This window comes from Sciurus vulgaris (genome assembly GCF_902686455.1).
Source record: "Sciurus vulgaris genome assembly, chromosome: 12".
Taxonomy (NCBI): Eukaryota; Metazoa; Chordata; class Mammalia; order Rodentia; family Sciuridae; genus Sciurus; species Sciurus vulgaris.
The window spans coordinates 52583163-52604476 of NC_136473.1; the positions used below are offsets into that span (position 1 = coordinate 52583163).

Below are 21314 nucleotides of genomic sequence, written 5' to 3' on the forward strand. Positions count from 1 at the left end.
TTGGAAGCTCTATCTAGTGGTGACAGTGGTGCGTTAAAGTCACCCAGAATTATTGTGTTGTGGTCTATGTGATTCCTGAAATTGAGAAGGATTTGTTTGATGTACAGGGATGCACCATTGTTTGGGGCATAAATATTTACTATCGTAATGTCTTCCTGATTTATGGTTCCCTTAAGCAGTATGAAATGTCCTTCTTTATCCCTTCTGACTAACTTTTGCTTGAAGTCCACTTTATCTGATATAAGTATGGAAACCCCCACTTTTTTACTGAGTCCATGTGCGTGGTAGGTTTTTCCCCATTCTTTCACCTTTAGTCTGTGGATGTCTTTCTATGAGATGAGTCTCTTGCAGGCAGCATATTGTTGGGTCTTTCTTTTTAATCCATTCTGCCAGTCTATGTCTTTTGATTGATGAGATTAGGCCATTAACTTCAGGGTTATTATTGAGATATGATTTGTATTCCCAGTCATTTGGCTTATTTTTGGTTTTTAAGTTGGCTTGGTTTCTCCTTTGAGTGGTTTTTCTCTAGGGTAGTTCCTCCCTTTGCTGACCTACATTGTTGTTTTTTCATTTCTTCCTCATGGAATATTTTGTTGAGAACATTCTGTAGCGTAGGCTTTCTATTTGTAAATTCTTTTAACTTTAGTTTATCATGGAAGGATTTTATTTCATCTTCAAATCTGAAGGTTAGTTTTGCTGAGTATAGGATTCTTGGTTGGCAACCATGTTCTTTCAGAACTTGAAATACGTTGTTCCCGGCCCTTCTAGCTTTTAGAGTCTGGGTTGAGAAGTCGGCTGCTATCCGTATTGGTCTCCCCCTATATGTAATCTCATGTTTTTCTCTCGCGGCCTTCAAAATCCTATCTTTATTTTGAATGTTAGGAATTTTCATTATAATGTGCCTTGGTGTGACTCTGTTGTGATTCTGTGCATTTGATGTTCTGTAAGCCTCTTGTATTTGATTTTCCATTTCATTCTTCAGGTTTGAGAAATTTTCTGATATTATTTCATTGAATAGGTTGTTCATTCCTTTGGTTTGTATCTCTGTGCATTCCTCAATCCCAATAATTCTTAAATTTGGTCTTTTTATGATGTCTCATAGTTCTTAGAGATTCTGTTCATGATTTCTTACCACCTTCTCTGTTTGGGCAACTTTATTTTCAAGATTAAATATTTTGTCTTCATTGTCTGAGGTTCTGTCTTTCAAGTGGTCTAGACTTTTGGTCATGCTTTCCATTGAGTTTTTTATTTGGTTTATTGTCTCCTTCATTTCAAGAATTTCCATTTTTTTTTTTTTTTTTTCTTTTTGAGAATCTCTATCTCTTTGTTGAAATGATCTTTTGCTTCATGCAGGTGCTCTTTCAGCTTATTGGTATTATCATTCATTGCCTGCATTTGCTCTCTTATCTCATCCTTTGCTTTGCGAATCATCTTAATCATGTTTAATCTGAAGTCCTTTTCTGACATTTCTTCTAATATACTGTCATTGGATTCTATTAATATAGAATCTAGATTTGTTTGGATCACTTTCTTCCCTTGTTTTTTCATGTTGTTCATGTATCTTCCCCTCTAGCAGTGCAGATCTGGGGTATTGCAGATTTCCCCCTATAGGCTTATAGTGGCTTATAGGTTTCCAAAACCCTTTCTTTAAGGGGAGATCAATATTATCAGTGCCCAAATCAGACACTATGCAATCCTAGACCAAATAGCCCCCATGAGGACAACAACAAAATTGTCCTAATAAACAGAATTATTTTAAATATTATCTTTGGTAAAATGAAAAGATTTGCAATAAGGTCTGCAGTTTGTAATGGAGGACAAAGAGGATGCAGGGGGATGTAGAATGTGGCTGTTAATGGGATAAGAAAAGAATATACAGAAGTTCTAGAAAATAGAAAGTGTGAGAGTGTAATCAAAAGAAATCGGATGTTAGCATGCAAAAAAGGGAGAAGGAGACTCTGAGGGAACAGGTAAACAAAAGGAAAAGAGAGTAAGAAAAGTAAAGAAATAAAAACTTAAATTTTTTAAAAAGGAGAAAAAAGAAAATCTACTGTATAACAGTCATATAGTAATGAAACCTCCCAGTGTGCAGTAGCCTGATGCATGAGAGGTACCTGACAATGAGCTTCAAGCCTCCAGCAGGTGTATCAGGATGGGATTTGCCCCACCCAAAGATCGGAGCTACTGCTTCCAGGATTATCCAAGATGGCCACTCTGGCTTCGAAATGTGTTGGCAAATGGGGAGCTGCAGCTCAGGGGTGGACATGGTCAGCTGGAGGTCCTGGAGAGAGGATGTGGTTGGTCTAGCAAGGTTCCTGGAGGTCCAGGGTGTTTGGTGTGGTTGTGGGATTCTGGAGTCTGGGTGCAATCAGTCGGTCTGGGGTCCCGGTGATAGGGTGCAGTCAGTTGGTCTGGGGGTCGTGGCGGCAGGGAGCAGTCAGTCAATGTGAGGGCCCCAGAGGCAGGGAGTGATCGGTTGGGCAGAGGTATCCTGGAGACGGGGCTCAGTCAGTTCGGCCAGGAGTCCTACGGGGCCTGGCTGTTGTCTCAAAATGGCGGCAGCCATGTGTAATCAAACCTCCAGGTACTGTAACAGTGAACTTCCAGGCAGCAGCAGGCAGCTGGTGCTCCACTGGTGGTTGGCGATCAGTTTGCTGACTGTTGTTGGATGATCGGGAGGTGAACCTCGAGCGCTGGGTGATGGATAGGTGTAAGGCAGGTGATGGACAGGCGAGAGGCAGGCAAATGGCAGATGATAGACGCCTCATAGTGAGCAATCTGCTCTCAAAAAAGGCGTTGATATGCTGGCAGACTGCAGGTCATCACAGCAGACAAATGGGAAACACAAGGGGATCGATAAGCAGCAAAAACTGCCTCGCCGAGAAACAGATATCCTCTGCTTGAAACCAGCATTATGGAGCGACAAGGAACGCAGCCTCCTTCTAGTCCGCCATCTTGGATCTCCTGTTGTTGTTGTTTTTAATTTCAGCAAACATAGACTTTGGTTGTAGGTTATTTTCTATGAAATGATACTCTTCTACGATCAAATACATTAAAATCCTATAAGATAACAACTTTACTAGATAATGACTGATCTACAAATGGAGCAATAAAAAGGTATTCTAGAGGTTAAAAAATTCTTGAGAATGGGACTTTCTGGAGTGGTGAATGAATGGCCAGTCCTTCCAGATATTTGCCAGAGCTGAAGAGGCTACCTGCATCCCCAAGGATAGAGCAGATGCTTCTCAGTGTTTACAACGACGAAGCGCTGATGAGCAGGTAGGTGAGAGCAAGACAGTGCATGTGTGTGTGCGTGTGTATGTGTGCGTGCACGTGTGTGCTATGCATAGAGTTTTAACTAATCAAGCAAATGTAATTAAAAATTCTATACGTAATGGTAATTTTCCTAATCTTAATTATCTACCAGAGTCTAACTGTTGTCAGTATTGTAACCACCCCAGTATCTAGTTCAGTAGAGCTCATAAGAAGAACTCATTATTGGTCAATAGAATTAAACTGACTTGAACTGCAGTTGCAATATGTACACAAATAAAAGAATGTGCACGGTAGTAACATTCACAGTATTTATAAACACTTCTACAGGTAGTAAAATGGTCAAACATTGTTTCCCACACTTTCCATTTATTCACTAATTTAATCTACACGGCAATACCACAGGTTGTACAATCACCCTGCTTTTGATGATGAAATTGAGGTACAGAGTTAGCATTTTACTCATAGTCACACTTACTATGTATGTAAAATAAACCTAAGCTATTCTCCTGGCTTATTTCTATAAAATCTTCTAACCACTTACCATGTAGAGAGAAGACCTGGACTTGTATTTTCCAAAACAACCTCCTGGATCACTGAGCTCTCCTCCATGCTACTCATTAATTTCAACAAGTCCTATTCAATTTAAAAAAAATCATAATTTTTCAAAATCAAACAATTGTGATTTATCATCAATTGGCAATCATGGCTCTCTGGGAGGCCAGTATCTAACTGATTTCACATCAATGCATCTCAGCAAGATTCAGTTATTGTAGCTCATTAATTATTTTATTTGGTTCCTTACAGTGAACTCATGAAGAATGGGAGTTTTTACCGATGAATCAGGTAGCTCTACTAACAGCCTTTGTCATTCATATTTCCTGGCATTTTCTGACCAGTTTTCATTTCATAAATTCCCATTATTTTCTCTCATAAATTAGCAATCAAAATGTCCTGTAAATTTCAATATTTTATTGGCTAAACTCATCATCCAGACAAAAAGAAACAAAAAGCCTTTGCCTGAGCATGTATTTTCATTAAGTTGTAAAAAATGGTTACCATGGAACTGTAGCTCTCACTGGCCCTTAGCATGGTTGTAATAGAGTATGAGAGCACTGTCCAGTTTCCATCAGCACAGAAGGAAACAGAAACAATGAAATTAACCAGTGAGAGATAAGAAAGACAAATGGGATTTTTCAGGGTGGGAATCAAAACAGCAATCTGTTGGAGGTACAGATTTTTAACCAATGTGTCTATTTTCATGCAAAACAAAAGCAGGCATTCATCATTCCAATTAATAATGACCATCACTCACTGTTACAAAATTGCTACTTGTCCAGAGGAAAGACAGATATAATGTACCATGTTCATTTGCATCTGTTTCCTGTGGAGCTGGGCCTATGTGCCCCTACCTACACCACTTCTTGGTGCATTTTGCTTATTATAATAAATAGATGGGCTACTTTTTGGTTATAGTTCTTGTTTATCTGTGTGCCATTTATGAACCCATTTAGAGCTATTTAGGCTCTGTTGGTTTGGAAGCAAATGCCATATTTGACTATTTCCCCCAATAAAAATATTTCATATATATTCAATATGCTGTGAACCTAAGCCAATGTTTATTATATATCACTATATTTTAAATGGTAGTATTTATATTTTTGAATGGTACTATTTAAATTAAGCTCTCATGAGTAATCAGGATTACATTATCTCCTGGCATTATGTGTGTATGTGTATGCACAAGCAATGAGCCAATCAGTGTCTATCTCAGTATTGACAAGGTCTTGGTAAAAATAAAAGCATACTCACAGGCACAAACACTAGCTGCCCAAAGTTGGAAATGTTGAGTAGAGCACTGAATTCTCTTTTCCATTGGGGAGATAAAATCAGGTAAAAATGGAAACATATTGGCTTTCAGCTAGTGCCTCCTTCTGGGGGGGGTAGAAAAAAATGGTGACCTGAAGAAAATAGGGTAAGGGGTCCTTGAATTGCACCCAAAGAGAAATGTTGGCACCAAGTACCTGTTTCCTTTGTCCATTCCTGATTGCTGCACAGTGAAAAGGGAGGATCTTTAAAAATAAACTAAAAATAAACTTTAAATGCCTAAGAGATTTGGTATTTAGATAAGTTCTCCTAGACCTTCTACTCTATGCCCTGTTGTACATACTGCTTTAGGGTTGTGGGAAGTGAGTGGATGGGTGGGGGAACAAAAAAGGCATCATAACTTTCCATTCTGAATGCTTGTTCTCTCTTCAAAGACAACAGTCCATGCCTGGTCCTCATCCAGTGAGGACCTAATATATACAGGACATTCCACAAGAGCAATCACTTGGTCACCAACAGACCAGTGGAAGAAAACATCCCCTCCCTTGCAGACATTGGAACCCCCTCAAACAGAGTTCCCTTCCTGGCTCACACCATTTTCCACAGGATATGGCCAGGAATAGGTAGTTGTGGGATGAGCTGTTCATACAATCAGCCTCACAGGCCCTTGAATCTATTTCTCAGAATAAATCAAACCCTTCTATCCTTCATGTTTGCAAACGCAGATCTCTCCCTTGTAAAGGGTAAAATGAAATTGAACTTGAACCTAAAGAAAACCTACTGGATTTAAACTTTTAAGGACTATGCTATTAGTGGAAACAGAGGCAGGAAAGAGGCATCTCTTCAGCATCTCTTCCGCAGTACAATTCTACTAGGAGATATTAGTTCAAACTGAGTCTCTTCCTGAAGGCTTGCATGTGAGTTCAGCAATAGGTCATTGGAAGCAAGTTGAAAGATTCCATTTCTTGGGAGTAGGCCTATTACTAGAGAGTGACTTAGACTAGGCTTAGACTAATTGTGAGCATCTTTCTACATCAATGGCATCCAGTTTAATTCATTCTCAAGCATGCAATTGACGAAGATTCTCTCCTTAACCAAGCACAATCCAGGCTCCTCTGAGCCTTCTCAACTAGGTCTCAACCTTGGCCCCTGCTCTCATAAAAGATGTGAACAAACACTAAGAAGGTGTTCAACAGTTCAAAGACCCATCATTAGGATGACTCTAATCCCATTTAAAGTATCTAAGAAAATTTAAAAGCTGCCAAAAGAATTTACTATTTGTTTCAGTCAATATCTAACTGATTCCCAGTCTCTTTGAGAGGGTAGGATCCTAACTTCCATAAGCATCAGTTAGCTAACAAACTCAGATGGCTTTCACATGAATCAAAACCCCATTCCCACCTTCTTAGAGATTTTTACTTCTCTGACTCTGCTCAAGCCCTGGTCATTTCCCTATTGCTTCTCACTATTCTCACTTCAAAACTCTCAGCCACCTCTGCAGCAGCCAAAGTTCAATTATGATTTCAATTTATGCTAACTCCTCTTCTTTGGTGCAGTCAATATATTACTGACTACAATCTGTTCTTAACACTTTAACAAGTGTGAAGCTGCATTTATTTGTGACACAATCCATTGACTAATTACTCATCAAATACCGAGTACCTAGTGTATCAGGCACTTGTGCCAGGCAGTGTTGTAAAAGCAGACTTAACTTCAACTGTCAATTTTCCCATTGCCATGTGAGCAAGACAGGCAGGGTGGTGTTACTTCCATCATGTAACTTAAAGAAGTATGACACAGAAAGACCCTAAGGCAAAAGGTCAGAATGACAGTTCAGCACTTTTCAAACATTTTTGATCACACAAATCACCTGAGGATCTTGTCAAAATGCAGATTGATTCAAGTGGGGCTCAGTTTTGTGCTGAGAACTTGTATTTCTTATATCTTCCCAGGTAGTAGAGATGCCTCTATATTCAGGGCCAAACTCTGAGGAGCAACAGTTAGCTCACACTTGAAGGATTAGCATGAAAGGTCAGATTAAAAGCAACAAAGAGAGCTGAGCCCAGTGGTGCATGCCTGTAATCCCAATGGTGCATGCCTGTAATCCCAACTACTCAGGGGACCAAGGCAAGGGGATCACAAGTTTGAGGTCAGGTTTGGCAACTTAGCAACTTAAAAAAAAAAAAAAAAAAAAAAAAAAAAATATATATATATATATTAAGGCTGGAGATGTAGTTCAGTGGCAGAGTACTTGCTCAGCATGTGGGAGGCCCTGGGTTCAATCCTCAGTACCACTAAAATAAAGGAAGGAAGGAAGGAAAGAGAGAAAGAAAAAGCAGAGTCAGAAGTCCTTAGTCCTTGTTCTGGAAGATTATGTCCCTCTCAAAAAGGGGGCCACAGATCACCCATGGAGGATTCCAGTTTACCTGTGAAGCCATCTGAGTGCCTCAGCTCCAGGGGTTTGAACCACCTCGCACCAGGCTCCAGAGTTAACTGCACTACAGAGCACTCCACTACTGCCCCAGCCTACAGAATCTCCTGGAATCCTGCAAATGGGCTCACTGGGCACCCCTGGGGAATGCTGCAGGGTACTAGGACCTCCAAACACAATGAACTCCAAGTCTAGATTATTTGCAGGAATCATAGTGGCCTAGTGGGATTTAGGCAGGGTCAGAGAGAAATAGTAACATGGGGTACAGGGAGGGGAGTAGCAAAGGTCACTGTATATTTGAAATGAAAAATCCAGCATTCCTGAGGCACAGCATACTAGAAAAGAAATAATTAGGCCACCACGTCCTAAAGTCAAAATCTTTCTATTGTGTGGTTAGTACACATGTTTTTTTTGGTGGCATATATGGGGTGGGACAGAGCTGTTGACACCCCAAGCTCTCGTGGTATAGCAGCCTGTGCTAGTCACTACATGGCTCTCAAAGTCAATAAAAGCTTGAAGTTCCTGTCCCCTTCAGTGGCTTGGTGCTGGTCTTGTCTAGGGCTAAGAAAAGAAAGCTTGAACCATCTCTCGCTCATGTTATCAAATCTGCTATAGTAGATTATTTCCAAAGTCTGCCGTCAACATTCTTTCCCTCTGGTAAACATGCACCCTATACCAGGAGACTTTTGCCCCTCCCCTGAATCTGGGTTGGCCTGTGACCTGCTTTGACTAACAGAATGTGGCAAAAGTAGTGTTCTGAAATTGAGAGGTCTTGTAGTTTTCACTTTCACCCTCCTGGAATCCAGCTACCCTAAATCTTGGGTTAAATCGTTGAATGATGAGACTCCACATGGGGAGAATGAGAACTGTTCAGTCTTCAGACAGCCCAGCCCCAGCCACTCTCCCAGCCAGTGTGACCATGGGAATGATGCTAGCTGACACTACTGGAGTCAAAGAACTGTGCAGCCAACACACAGAGTAATAGGAAGTAATAAGGAAAATATCTTGGAGATATTTGTTACATAGCAATAGATAACAGAGATAGGAATTGCCATGGCAAAAAACTAAAGCCATGTGGCACTGCTTTGGGGACTATAGTGATGAAAGCTAGAATCTCATCCTACTTCTCAAGGCCAGAAGCACAGTAAATAAATTGCTTTTGGAGCCTTCAGAAGGGCCATTCAAATCGAGTAAGGCCAGACTGTTTGGCAACACTACCACCTGCTGTAAAATGGAAGATAAAAAGATGTAGCTAATGAACCTGTGAATCTGGGAGAATTTTAGGGTGGTGATCAAAGATTTCATGGTATATAGACTTATGAAAAAGATGAACTAAAGACAAAACTGTTAAGTTTTTATGAAGAATTTAGAGGAAATATAGAGATCATTCTACTCAGCCAAACATTCTCAAAGAGATGGCCTCAGGGTGGTGGGTGTATTGGAGATCTCTCAGCTAGACAAAAGAGCTCTGTAGTACATATGTAATTTAAATTTTTTTCCAGTATATTGTGATGTCTTCATAACTCCACAAAACCTTTCTGGCTGGGGAGAGACTGCCCATAGCAGAGCTAGTCAATTCTTAGAGGTTACAAATGCCTCTAAGAACCAGTCGGGGGGCATGACTTTGATATGCAAACTAATGAATCTAAATCCAGAACTCCTTTATTTGAGCCATATACCCCAGTAGGCAAGATTCCTCTGCTTTAATCATCCCCAAACAGGTACCAGGAAGTCAGAAGTATCTCTATAGCTTAGAGTCTGCAAAAATTTTTCACACTAGTCAATCAGGAACTATTTGTCTTATCTTTCCAAAGACAGACCTGTCTTTCCAAAGATAGTCTCTGGCCTAAACTTTTCTCTTGACCCTGCCCCTTCTGCCTCCCCACCACCCTGGTGTCTTTCCAAGTGGTCTGTGTGGTGTTCCATGCCTTCTGTTTCTCGTAACTACGAGTATACTAAACTTTGTTTTTCTGAGTCTCTCCTCTGTCTCCTCTTGTGGCCACACATGACTAACCATCTCCTAATCTACTATTGCTCCTGGCAATTTGAAGGGTGAAGACCTGGAGCACCAAGAATCATAGTCCAGCAAAATGAAAGACGAGTCTGCAAGTTATTTGTGGTGTGGGTTCTTTTACTAAATGTTAATTTGTTAAGATGTTCCATGCTGTACCATGCTGGATTGAAAGAGGACAGAGATGTTTAAAATGAAATGAGGTCTCTGGTTTTAAATTCTACTAGCAGAAGGCAAGCTAAGAAAGTAAGTTCAAAGGAAATGCAGATTATATCCAGTGGAAAAAAAAAAGAACATAGCCTGGGCAGGGTGGGAAGGAGTGGGGTGGGTGCAGCTCAGTGGTAGAGCGCTTGCCTTAGGAGGCTCTGGGTTTAGACCTTAGAATCTCAAGAACACAGACACACAGATGGTCAGATGGTCAGAGGGTGGAGCAAAGGGCTTTTGAGAGCAGCAGATTAGGAAACCATGCCTAGGGAAAAGAACTAGATCCTAGTCTAGATGCATTCCTGTTTGCCGAGTTGGAGAAACTGGTGACACTTGCCAGGCTGGATTCAGAATTACCACACACTAATGACTAAAATGTGCTGTCCCTTTCCCCCTTTTTGAACAAAAGTGTCTGTAATTACCTTATCCCTGCCTTAACACTGCATGTTTAGAGTCTGTGTGGGGAGACACATAATTAGTCTTTAGTATGTGTTTCCAAATCAAGAGAAGTCCATATATGGGCACCTCATTCAGGTCTGCAGCTGATACACATGAAGTGGTCCTAGATATTGAACCTTTCATGTAATGGAACTTAGAAATTAATTTTGAGGGATGAAATGAGTGTATTTTGCATGTGGAAGAAACATGAATTGCTATGGCCACAAAGTGGGCTGTGTATCCTCTCCAAAGATACACACTGCCAATAGTGCTCCTCAGTCCTGTATCTGGATGCCACTCCTCCAATCTTGGACTTGTGACTTGCTTCATCCAATGAAATACACTGGAAACAACATTCTGGAATGCCAGAACTAGGTCTTAGCAGGTCTTAGAGCTTTTGATTTTGTCCTCTTGGGATCTAGGCACCTCGTCTAGAGCCCAAGCCAGTTTACAGAATGACACAGACACAAGCAGCCACCCCCGAACATTCCAGCTACCCCAGCTGACATGCAAGATATGTGTGATCCATCTTGGATCCTCTAGCCCCAGGCCAGGAACTCCGTCAAACACTATGTGGATCAGAGATAAGACCCCTCTGTCAAATCCTGCCCCAAATCATGAATACGAAAAATGACTGATATTTTTAAACCACTGTATACATGACACAACAATAAATACTTGAAACAGTTGCTGAAATAGCAGAAATGGAAAAATGGAGAACACGTGCACTTTCAGCAATTTTAGTAAATGTATTCAATTCTTTAGTAGGAACTTTGTGCATTTTTTAACCTATTTTCTAATAATTTTGACTAAAATAGTAAAAATGAAAAATAGATTTTGAAACACCAATAAGTAATGAGTATATGCTTACTGCCAAGACATTTTTTAATTGCAGAGATGAAATTGATGTTATCCTTGACCCATTTAAGACACTTAAGTATAGGCCAGTAGTCATAGGTTTGGACAGGACAGCTCAATGCAATTATCATGTTTGTATCAATATTGACAAAAATATACTAAAAACAACCAGAATCATTTTATCACATCCAGAGTACTTAATTGAGAAATCACTTAATTCATTTAGTCAATTTTCTAAAGATGGTTATCTTCAATAATAACATTTCTTTTTCCTATTCACCCAAACATGACAGAATCAAGAAACAACTACCCTAGAAAGTTTGATTCTGCTGCTTTAAAAAGTTAGCTCTGGAGCCTAATCGTAAATTATAACACAAATTTGCCAAATAAATATCTCAGCAAGAAATTACAGAAATAGATCTGTAAACATGCAGGTTGTGCAAAGCACATTTCTGGGCCTTGCTGCTGGCAGGTGCTTTGCTGTGAATGGCACCCCTGGACTTGTGTGGCACAACAATGCTGTGTGGAGAACCTATTGTAGGCAAAGAGGAAACATGATTGTGCCCTTAAAAACCTGGGGTGCGAGTGGGAGCCAAGCAACATATGATTAACAACAACATATATAGATCAATGTGATGATATGCATGAACTCTTGAGAGAAGGTGGAATTTAAAAAATGAGCTGAGCTTGAGGAGTGAAGGAAAAGAATACTAAAGAGTGTAAGATGCACATAAGTAAAATCATCACACAGAGAGAGGATGCAGCTTACCTGACATGCTGATGGATGAGTGTGGTTGAGATCCCAATGGGAAGACACTATGTCAACAGACTTTTTGGCCATGTTGAGTAAATTCATCCAGCCTTGGAAAAGTGATAAGTGAAATGGTGCATTTTCTGAATAGTTAAGGCCTTCAGGAATATTTTCCACCAGGGCAATTCTTAGAAAAGATTTTGAAAAAAACAAACAAACAAAATCTAGTCAAATTTGAAGCCATCAATCTTTCTTCACATATTTATACAGAGACATCTGGAAAATACTCTTAAATTTTTCTGAATGAATACTTTCCTCATACTTTACATCTTCCTACCAAAGGTCTCTGAGGTTTCATCTATGCTAAATGTGTTCTGAGAGTTCACACTCTTATTTTCCATACTTAGCACAAATATTTCAGGAAATCAGTGTATATGTCTCTAATGCCCAGTTTCAAACTGACCTTGAAAAAAAAAAAAAAACTTCAGCATTTCCCACATGAGCATCTTCTAGTACTACATTCCTAATTTTTTCCTTGCAGCAATGGAATTATATAAGGTACTGCTTCTGCAAGCTACTTGAGGCCACAAATTAAGTTTGTCTATCTTCAATTTCCAGTGTGATGTTGGTCTCATGTTGGAATTCAATGAAAGTGATTATTATCACTTAACACCTCTATTAATGCTTCCCAGTCTAAGGTAAAAAGTAATACTGAGAAGAAGTACTAAAAACGGCCTGGTACAAGATTTTATTAAAGTCAGAAATACGAAATGTATAAAACGTTAGCAATAATCAAGCCCCAAAAACTGCAATCAGCAATATTATATTTTCTCTTTGTATATGCCGTTATGTATTGGCCACATCTCCATTGTGACCACCTCTCTGAGGAAGCTGAACAAAACTTTTCCAATATAATAAATGTATATTATTCTGCAATTCTTTTTTTTTTTTTTTTTTTTGACGGTGCTGGGGATCGAACCCAGGGCCTTTTGCTTGCAAGGCAAGCACTCTACCAACTGAGCTATCTCCCCAGCCCTATTCTGCAATTCTTGATGAAGAAATTCCAAACTGTTTGACAATACCTGTTATGTGCTTCCAGAACAATAATCTGTTTTATTCATAGCTGCATGCCCAGAGACAGATGCACAATTGCGGTCTGGGGGTGTAGCTCAATGACATATAGTGTGCTTAGCATGCACCAGGCCCTGTGTTTCATTCCTAGCACAATAATTAAAAAAATAAATAACTTAAGTGCGACAAATACTCATAGAATGAATTTCAGCTTTCAACACAGAATTCAGTACTTCTCAATAAAATTGTTAACTGTAACTCTTCTGGGATTTGTTTCATTTAGCCAGCTTCAAAAACAAATCCAATACTGTTAATAAAATGTTCTTGTGTATTTGGTGAATGTAGAATATTATAGCCAGCATGGGGTTTGGGGATTTGGTTCAAGACATTCAAAATTTTGGAATCAAATCACCTCACTACCACCTGTGAATTCATTTAACATTTGTTGATCACTTTTAAGTAAAGGACAAGCAAATCACTTTATATAATGCAGAAAGGATAATGATAAATCTGAGTCCCCAGAAATTCATACTCTTGTGGGAGAGTCTGTCTCACATTCACTGATTCAATAGGATTCTAATAGGAAGTAGATCTTAGTAAATGGTGAAACAAGAGTAAGGAGTTTAATTAGATGAATAAGTGGAACCAATGCAGGAAGGAAAATTAATTGATTGGGGACATTAGGTATTGAAGGAAGCTGAACCTGAAATGAGTCTTCAATATAGAATTTTTTATAAGCAAGATGGAAGAGAAAGATGTGCTAGGAAGGGGAGAAGGGTTAGTGTGGCTGGACATTTTTGAGGTAGTGTGTGAGGTAGGAAATTTGTGCTAGGAGCTTATATGGTGGAGTCAGCATTGTGGAGGTGGTGAAGCAGGAAGAAGAGTTTGTATTTAATGTTTAAGCATTTGGCAGAAACAAAATGTATGTCACAGGAATAAGGAGAATAACTGGCAGCACAGCTGTGTGGTACTGAAGTGGAGAAAAGGGAAACTAGAAAATGACAGATCAGAAGAGTAAGAGGCTGTTGAAATAGTTCTGGAGAGGAAAACAAGAAGTTTGAATTAGGTCAATGGGAATACAAAAGTAACATGCAATGGACATTTTAGAAAATAAATCCTAAGGATGCAATATTTTATGGGTAGGAAGAGCAAGTGATGGGGTAATATTCAGGCACCGAGGACTCTCAGATTTTCTTGCAGAGCAAACATAGCATCTCTGAACTGGGCTTTGATATACCTTCAATGGTCTCTGGCCCTTCTCCAAACTAATTTCCATACATAGCTGGATTAATTTTAAAAAGCATAAATCTAAATGATATGCCTAATTGAATTTCTTAAGGACTTCCCCAATGGCTTTAAGATGGTGCTGGCAAGAATTTGCCAGTGTGACCTGCCCTTCTGTAGCTTCACTAGACTCAGACGCCCTCTTTAAGTTTTCCACATTTTTTTTCATAGAGTTGTACAAATGATAATATTTGTTATTACATATTTGTACATGCACACTATATTAACAATATAATTTGGCTAATATCACTCCCCAGCACCTCCTCCCTCCCTCCCTGCCTCCCACCTCTTGGTCCCTTTCCTCTACTATCTTCCTTTGATTTTCATGAGATTAGATGCCCTATTTTGAGTTTCATACTGACAGCCAAACTTGACATCCTTCCCTCCTTCCCTGCTATTATCTCTAGATTTTGGCATTTACTTTACAGTTTCTAAATCCCAATTCCTACACTGGTCACTGAGCTCTTTCTCAATAAACCTTCAAATTTCCACACTAAACATCGCTTCCTCTTGATGGGCTTCCCTATATCCCCAAAGTAGGTTAGATCCCTAATTATCAACTCTTACCCTTTCACTCTAATTATCATTTTTAAAATCACATTTTCAAGGTTGCTCTCCTTGATAGATGTGGAGTATGCAAAGGCAGAAACCTACTCTGTTGGTCCAGATTTGTATCCCCAGCACTTAACACACTGAACACAAGGTGTCTAAAGAATGTGTGCTGAGTTTTATTAAAATCTGAACAATTTGGAAGAGGCAGGTAGGGTCTGTTAATGCTGACAAGGAACACGGGAAAGGATGAAAGTTGGGGATTGGGAGATAGTGTCAAGGTAGAACACATGAAGACAAAACCATCCCAAAACTGAACATGGAGGAAATGCCTACATTTTAAGGTTGGCAGCATGTGACACAGATGACAGGATTTCAGAAGGGACCATAAAAGAAGCTGATAGACAAGAGAAGCCTAGGAGAAGGCAGTAGTGAGGAAGTCAAGGTAAGAGAGGGTTAAATTTTATCTACTTCAAAATCTTCAAAGGCAATAGACAGTGGTCAAAATTGATATTATGATTTTATTCACATTTCATAGAAGCTAGACATGGCATAAATACATGGTTGGAGAAAATCAGCAGTTTCAGCCTTCCCTACAACCATAAAATATATTTAAAATCATGAATATATTTAAAAACTATTCAACCAATAAAAACAACCCCCTTAACAAAACCAAAATGTAATAGCTGCCAAAAAAATAGAACTGACTAGTTTTAATGTAAACTTTGATATAAAAGACATACTGAGAAAGACATGAGAAGACTCAAGAAGCCAAGATAAATCAAATAGATGAAATAAGGACTATAGAATAATTGTACAATTGTGGATGGATCCACACCATCCCATTCTTCCTACTGTTCTCTACTGACTTCTGCTAGGCATATCAATGCGTATTCCCGTCTCTTTTGAAAATCTTTGGACCAGGTGTTCTTAATCTTGGATCTGTGGGTACAACTCATAGGTACCTATTAACTTGAATTTCTACATCTTTATTTACTCTAATTGGTAATTAAAATTCAGCATTCCCTTCAGTTATGACCAAAAACAACCACAGGAATAATGTTAGCAGATTCTATGATTTTGGCACTATTAAGATTTTTTTTTTTCAAAACAAGATGGCACCATCCATGCTACTCTTGATAGTCCAAGGATAAAGGGCTGTCTATGGTGAAAGGACTACCACATTTCATGGGTATTTTCCAGGTGGTCTGGGACATTCTTCACAAAGTCTGTGTTGCAATTCTCTACCCTTCTCAAAATTAGAGATGACAGCTAGGAATCTGAAAAAAAAATTGCAAAGTTCATACTTATAGTAATATGGGATATTGTTTGCTAGGGTTACTAGAAAAAAAGTAAATATCATCAATTCACTAACAATGGACCACTGCATTCCTTCAGCTTCCCAAAAGTAGTTTTCCTGAACTCTCATCAGAAAACACTGTCTTGGCTATGTGAGCCTTACACTACTTTTAAAGATGGTACAGCTGGGATACTCAACCTACAATGTTATGATGTGAAAACTGGAACATGTTTGAAATCTTCCATCCAGAAAAAAAAAAAAAAAAATGCAACAGCAGTGTCCATCTGGTAAGAAAAAAAAAAAAAAAAGTATCTTGTCTGAGTTGTTAATGATGGAGTTTATTTATTTATTTTTTGGGGAAAAATATCAGTTTTAACACAACTGCAAGTAAATTACATTTGGAAAAATTAACGATTTTGTGTTATCACCTGAATCCCAACAATACAAGGGAGTAATGTTCTAGCAAGTAAAGATGTACCTTCATTTGTTAGATTACATCAGTACCCCCACTTTGGTGGATCACATGCAGCTTTAGCCAATAAGTTTCTTTAAGGACAAGAAGGTTACAGTGCTATAGAATAAAACAAAACAACAACAACAAAAAAACTACCACTGTGATGATAACAGCTAGAACAGATGTTGACAAAACAACTGTTTCCTACAAATAGGGAAAAAAACACTGCACTACATTCAACAAATGGATAAAATGCTATAACACAATTACCAAAACAGAGCCACATGTATTAAAGAGGTCTGGAATTCTAGTTCTCTTGAGTTTTGTGCTGTTTAAGGTTTCATGCCTATCAAAGTGACTATTTTAAACTTGAAACGTGATCCTGTATTTGATTTTAGAAATAGTCCTTGTAACAAGACTACTATAGCCCTCACAGACATATATTAGTACTAGCTAGATTGGGAGATCTCAGAGAACAAATGGAATGTGGGATGTTAAATACTACAAACTTATTTCTAAACTAGTGGCTTCTGATTCTATACATTTTGCTTGGTGTCCAGATGGTGAGTATATTTTAACAGCCATGCATGCTCCCAGGTTACATTTTAGTATGGGTACAAGATTTGGCATTATACTGGCTCTTACACAAATACAATATGTCATCAAATGCAGAATTCTGGCAAGTTTGGATGGACTATTTCCAGTAAAAACAGTAGCTTACCAAGCAGTTTCAACTGAAGTACCCAGTGTAGAACCTACAGTTGCTGCTGCTTATAGACTCTCAGCTATAAGAAATAAATCAACCATTAATTTTAAACGTCACAGAAGTGGTTACCTCAGAATATGAAACCACCATCAAGAAATGCTATTTTCAAAAATAGCCCTTTTTAAAAACAGAAGGAAGCATTAAACCAACAAGAATTCAGCTTTGCCACCTATTTCTGCTCCAGAGACACACCAGGAAAGACTACCTCTCATTTGGGTTCTAGAGACTTTAAGATAGAAAAAAAGAAAAACATACTCAAGAGTGTAAAGAGTACACAAATGATATGCCTCTACTTCATGTACAAACAGAGAAACAAGAGGTATCCCATTTGTTTACAATAAAAAAAATAGAAATAGCAAAAAAAAAAAAAAAAGAATGTAAAGAAGAAATGGAAATAAAATGAACAACGGCAAGAATAAGCACCAACTGTGTTTTAGTCAGCTTTTTCACTGCTGTGACCAAAAAATGTGACGAGAACAATTTTAAGGAGGAAAAGTTTATTTGGGGCTCATGGTTTTAGAGGTCTCAGTCCATAGACTGCCAACTCCATTCCTTAGGGCCTGAGGTGAGGCAGAACATCATGGTGGAAGTGTGTGGCAGAGGAAAGCAGTTCAGGATGTGGCAAAGAAGAAGAAAGGAAGGGAGGAAGGGAGAGAGGGAAGAAGGAGGAGGAGGAGAAGAGAGAGAGAGAGAGAGAGAGAGAGAGAGAACCCTTCCCTCATCACAGACAAAATATGAATCTCAAAGGTACCCCCTTGGTGACCCACCTCCTCCATCCACACCCTACCTGCCTACAGTTACCACTTAATTAATCCCTATCAGGGGATTAATGTACTTATTAGGTTAAGGCTCTTATAACCCAAACACTTCACCTTTGAACCTTCTTGCCTTGTCTCTCACATGAGCTTTTAAAGAACACCTCATATCTAAAGTGTAACAAACTGGAAAACAACAAAAAGAAGTTAGAGAACACTCAAGAAGAGATAGCCCTTTGGTAGCAGCTGGCAGATTTGGAACTGGATAACAATTCAGAATCAGGTAAAGAGTCACAGAAAGTAAACTGGTTATCAGAAATCAGTGCAGATATCTTCTATTAAAACCACTGTTGTACACAGAATTTTCATGTGTCCACATTTAATGTTAGTCTACCATTTTAACCATTTATCCAAGATTCTGTTTATGTGGAAAATTGTTTAACTGTGTCTATTAAATAGATTTTTTACATTCTGTATCCTTTATCATATCAGTATATGATAAGGAGACACATAATTTTTCAGTTAGGCTTGATGGATTGAATGACAAATTTTAGTAGATGGCAGAATTTATCATATACGTGAATAAAGGTGTGTTAAATTTAAATAAGGAGAAGACTTTTCATACAGTTATTGCTGACATCTCCAAGTCCTTAATTGTGGTAGTGATCAGATATTGTTATTTCATAAATATGTAGCACATGATATATACATATATATTCCCATATCATAAAATTTTAAAAGATATTTTGATAACTTTGCTTTAACATTATTGGTTTCCTTTGTAATACTTTGCATTTTAACTTATGCAGTGAAAATACCATTCAGGAAGAATCCATTGTTTCCTGTCAAAGAGGGGTTAGTTCTCATTGAATGGGCAATGCACCATCTATTTTTTTTTCTTCTCTTTCATACTCCCCCACCCCTGGTGATCGAAACTTTGGTAGAGGGTAAGATTATCAGAGAGTTTCAGGAAGAGAGAATTGGGTCAAAGGCAAACATGGAAATGGCTAATCATTTCTAGATGGTAGAGAAACTGGGGCAAGTGAAGAAGACAGGGAGAAAGATACTAGAAAGAATGGAAGAGGAGAGTGAAAAATTCCCTGGAAGTTGAGGAAGATCAAGTTTATTTTTATTAATATTTGGCTTTTAATAAAAATCAAAAGAAATCATGAATTTATAATGAAAATTAAAACAGAGCACTGGGGATCTGGGGACCAGGTTTTTGTTTGGAGAATGAATTCAGGGAGCAGGAAGCCCCAGAGGAAGGCCTGCTTACCTCCTCATTGTTGCCCTCTCTCACTTGACCTGAAGGTCTCCTTTGAGACAGAGCTTGTTTCCTTTGCCCTGCTGGAAAAGGTCTCTAGAAATCAGTTTTGAAATGACTTCTTGCTGCAACCTATCCTTTTATTTCCTTTAACAACCAACAGCTGGCTACTCTCCAGGGGCCCTATCTAATTAGGATATGTGCAGAACTCATTTACATGTCATTACAGCCCTTGCTATATACTCTTTCTTCTCCTACAAGGAAAGAAAGGAATAGGCAGATCTCATTAAAATTCACCTTTGGGCAAATCCCTGGAATGCCTGCTTCCTGGCTCTAAGAGAGCTCTGCCCAGAGGCCGTGGCACCATTCATGACATCAAGTAACAGGGAGGCAAGCTGAGTATACAAGGACACAATCCCGCCCAAATCTTTTTATGCCTCTTTTCGCAGTACTTGAAAATAAACTACAAATGATTTGAACTGTGAGTCCAGGGAGTTCGGTGGAATAGATATAAAAGGACTTTTACTTTGTTGATAGAGTTTAAAATAGAATTCTCACTGTTCTCCTTAATTGTGTGTATTTATCCTCCAAAATTAATGTGATCATCAAAATTTCTTCTTTAATCCAGGAGCAATATTGCACCTTCTCAATGAAATATTTGTAGTTCCCCTCTTAAAAGCTAGTAAAAAAAAATGAAGTTCTACTTATTTGCTAGCTTTTAAAAGTGGTGTGTGTATATGTGTGTGCACACATGCTGTGTGTGTCTGTGTTTCGGTACTTACAGAAATCTTTAAAAAATATTACATTTCCACACACCATTTTGGTATTATTGTAGAGAGATATAGAAACATGTTTGAAAGGAAGGGTTTGAAATAACAGGGACAAAACACATCTCTGCCAGTTATGAGCTACATGACCTTCAACAAATTAATAACCTGCTTAAATCTGTTTCCACTTCTGAAAAGACAAAAGGTCAATACAAAGATTAGAGGAGAGCATCTCTGTGAAGTGCTTTGCTCGGTGCCTGCTTCAGAGTATGCACAAAATAAAAGGCATCAGTATTTTTAAAAACAACTCACAGTATGAAAACCTGCAATTTAAGTTTTTCCAAACTTAAATTGGTACAACATAGTGATTAAGAAGGCTCTACATATTTTGGCTAAAAGCAATCTAATAAACTGGAACATGCAAAGTGAACGTGAGCTTTCTTTTACTGCCTAATGTAATAGATCATTATTAGGACCTGATTTGAAAATTTCCCAATCTACAGAAAATCTGAAGAGGACAGCAAATACATTCATTGCAAGAAAGAATCTTGTGTACACAAATACACACAAACAAGCTGAGTATCTAAGTTATAGATATCATGCAATTATTCCTGAAGTTTCAGAATACATTTCTAAGGAAGTCGTTTTTTTCTAAATAAACACAATTATCACACAGAAAATTTGATGTAATATGGGCCTGTTATCCAATATTCAAATTTCTCCAGTGGTCTCAATAATGTACTTTGTTTTTTAACATACGAGATCCAATTAATGTTCACTCATGGCATTTAGTTAACATGTTCCTTTCATCTCCTTTAGTCTAGGAGAGTTCTTTAGCATTTTTGTTTTGTTTTGTTTTGTTTTGTTTTGCACGACACTGATATTTTTGAAGATCCCAAGTCAGTTCTTTTGCTGAATAATCCTGAATTTGTTTGCTTGATTGTTGCCTCATGATTAGATTTAGATTCAATATTTTTGGCAGGAACACTACCCAGGTGATGTGTTTTCCCACATTCAGGGTACCAGGTGGTGCAGAGTAGTGGCTGGTTCTACTACAAGTGACGTTAGCCTTGGTTATTTGGATAAAAAGATGTCTGCCAGATTTTCCGACTGAAACTCCCTGTAATTTCCTCCCTGTATAATTAGTAAATAATTTGTGCAGAGGCCCATTGAGGTGGTACAAATATCCTGTTCCCCAGCATTTCACTAAGTAACATTCTTCAAGGATCCTATGATTCTTGACTGAATCTATTTTTTACTATGCTGGCTGCAAATTGGTAATTTCCTATCATGCATTTTATATTTGTTAGT

General features: G+C 38.4%; 1 protein-coding gene across 5 annotated transcripts in view; it reads right to left on the reverse strand.

Moving 5' to 3' along the window:
* PLD5 (phospholipase D family member 5) overlaps nucleotides 1-21314 on the reverse strand; it is a 406765-nt gene that overhangs the window by 168635 nt on the left and 216816 nt on the right. For 4 of the 5 annotated variants that reach the window (XM_079106126.1, XM_079106129.1, XM_079106127.1 and 1 more), the window contains exon 3: nucleotides 11812-11980. In XM_079106126.1, the coding sequence (XP_078962252.1) occupies nucleotides 11812-11980 (169 nt within the window). Of the gene's footprint in view, nucleotides 1-11811; nucleotides 11981-21314 lie in introns of those variants that run through there. The other variant, XM_079106130.1, reaches the window with a different exon arrangement.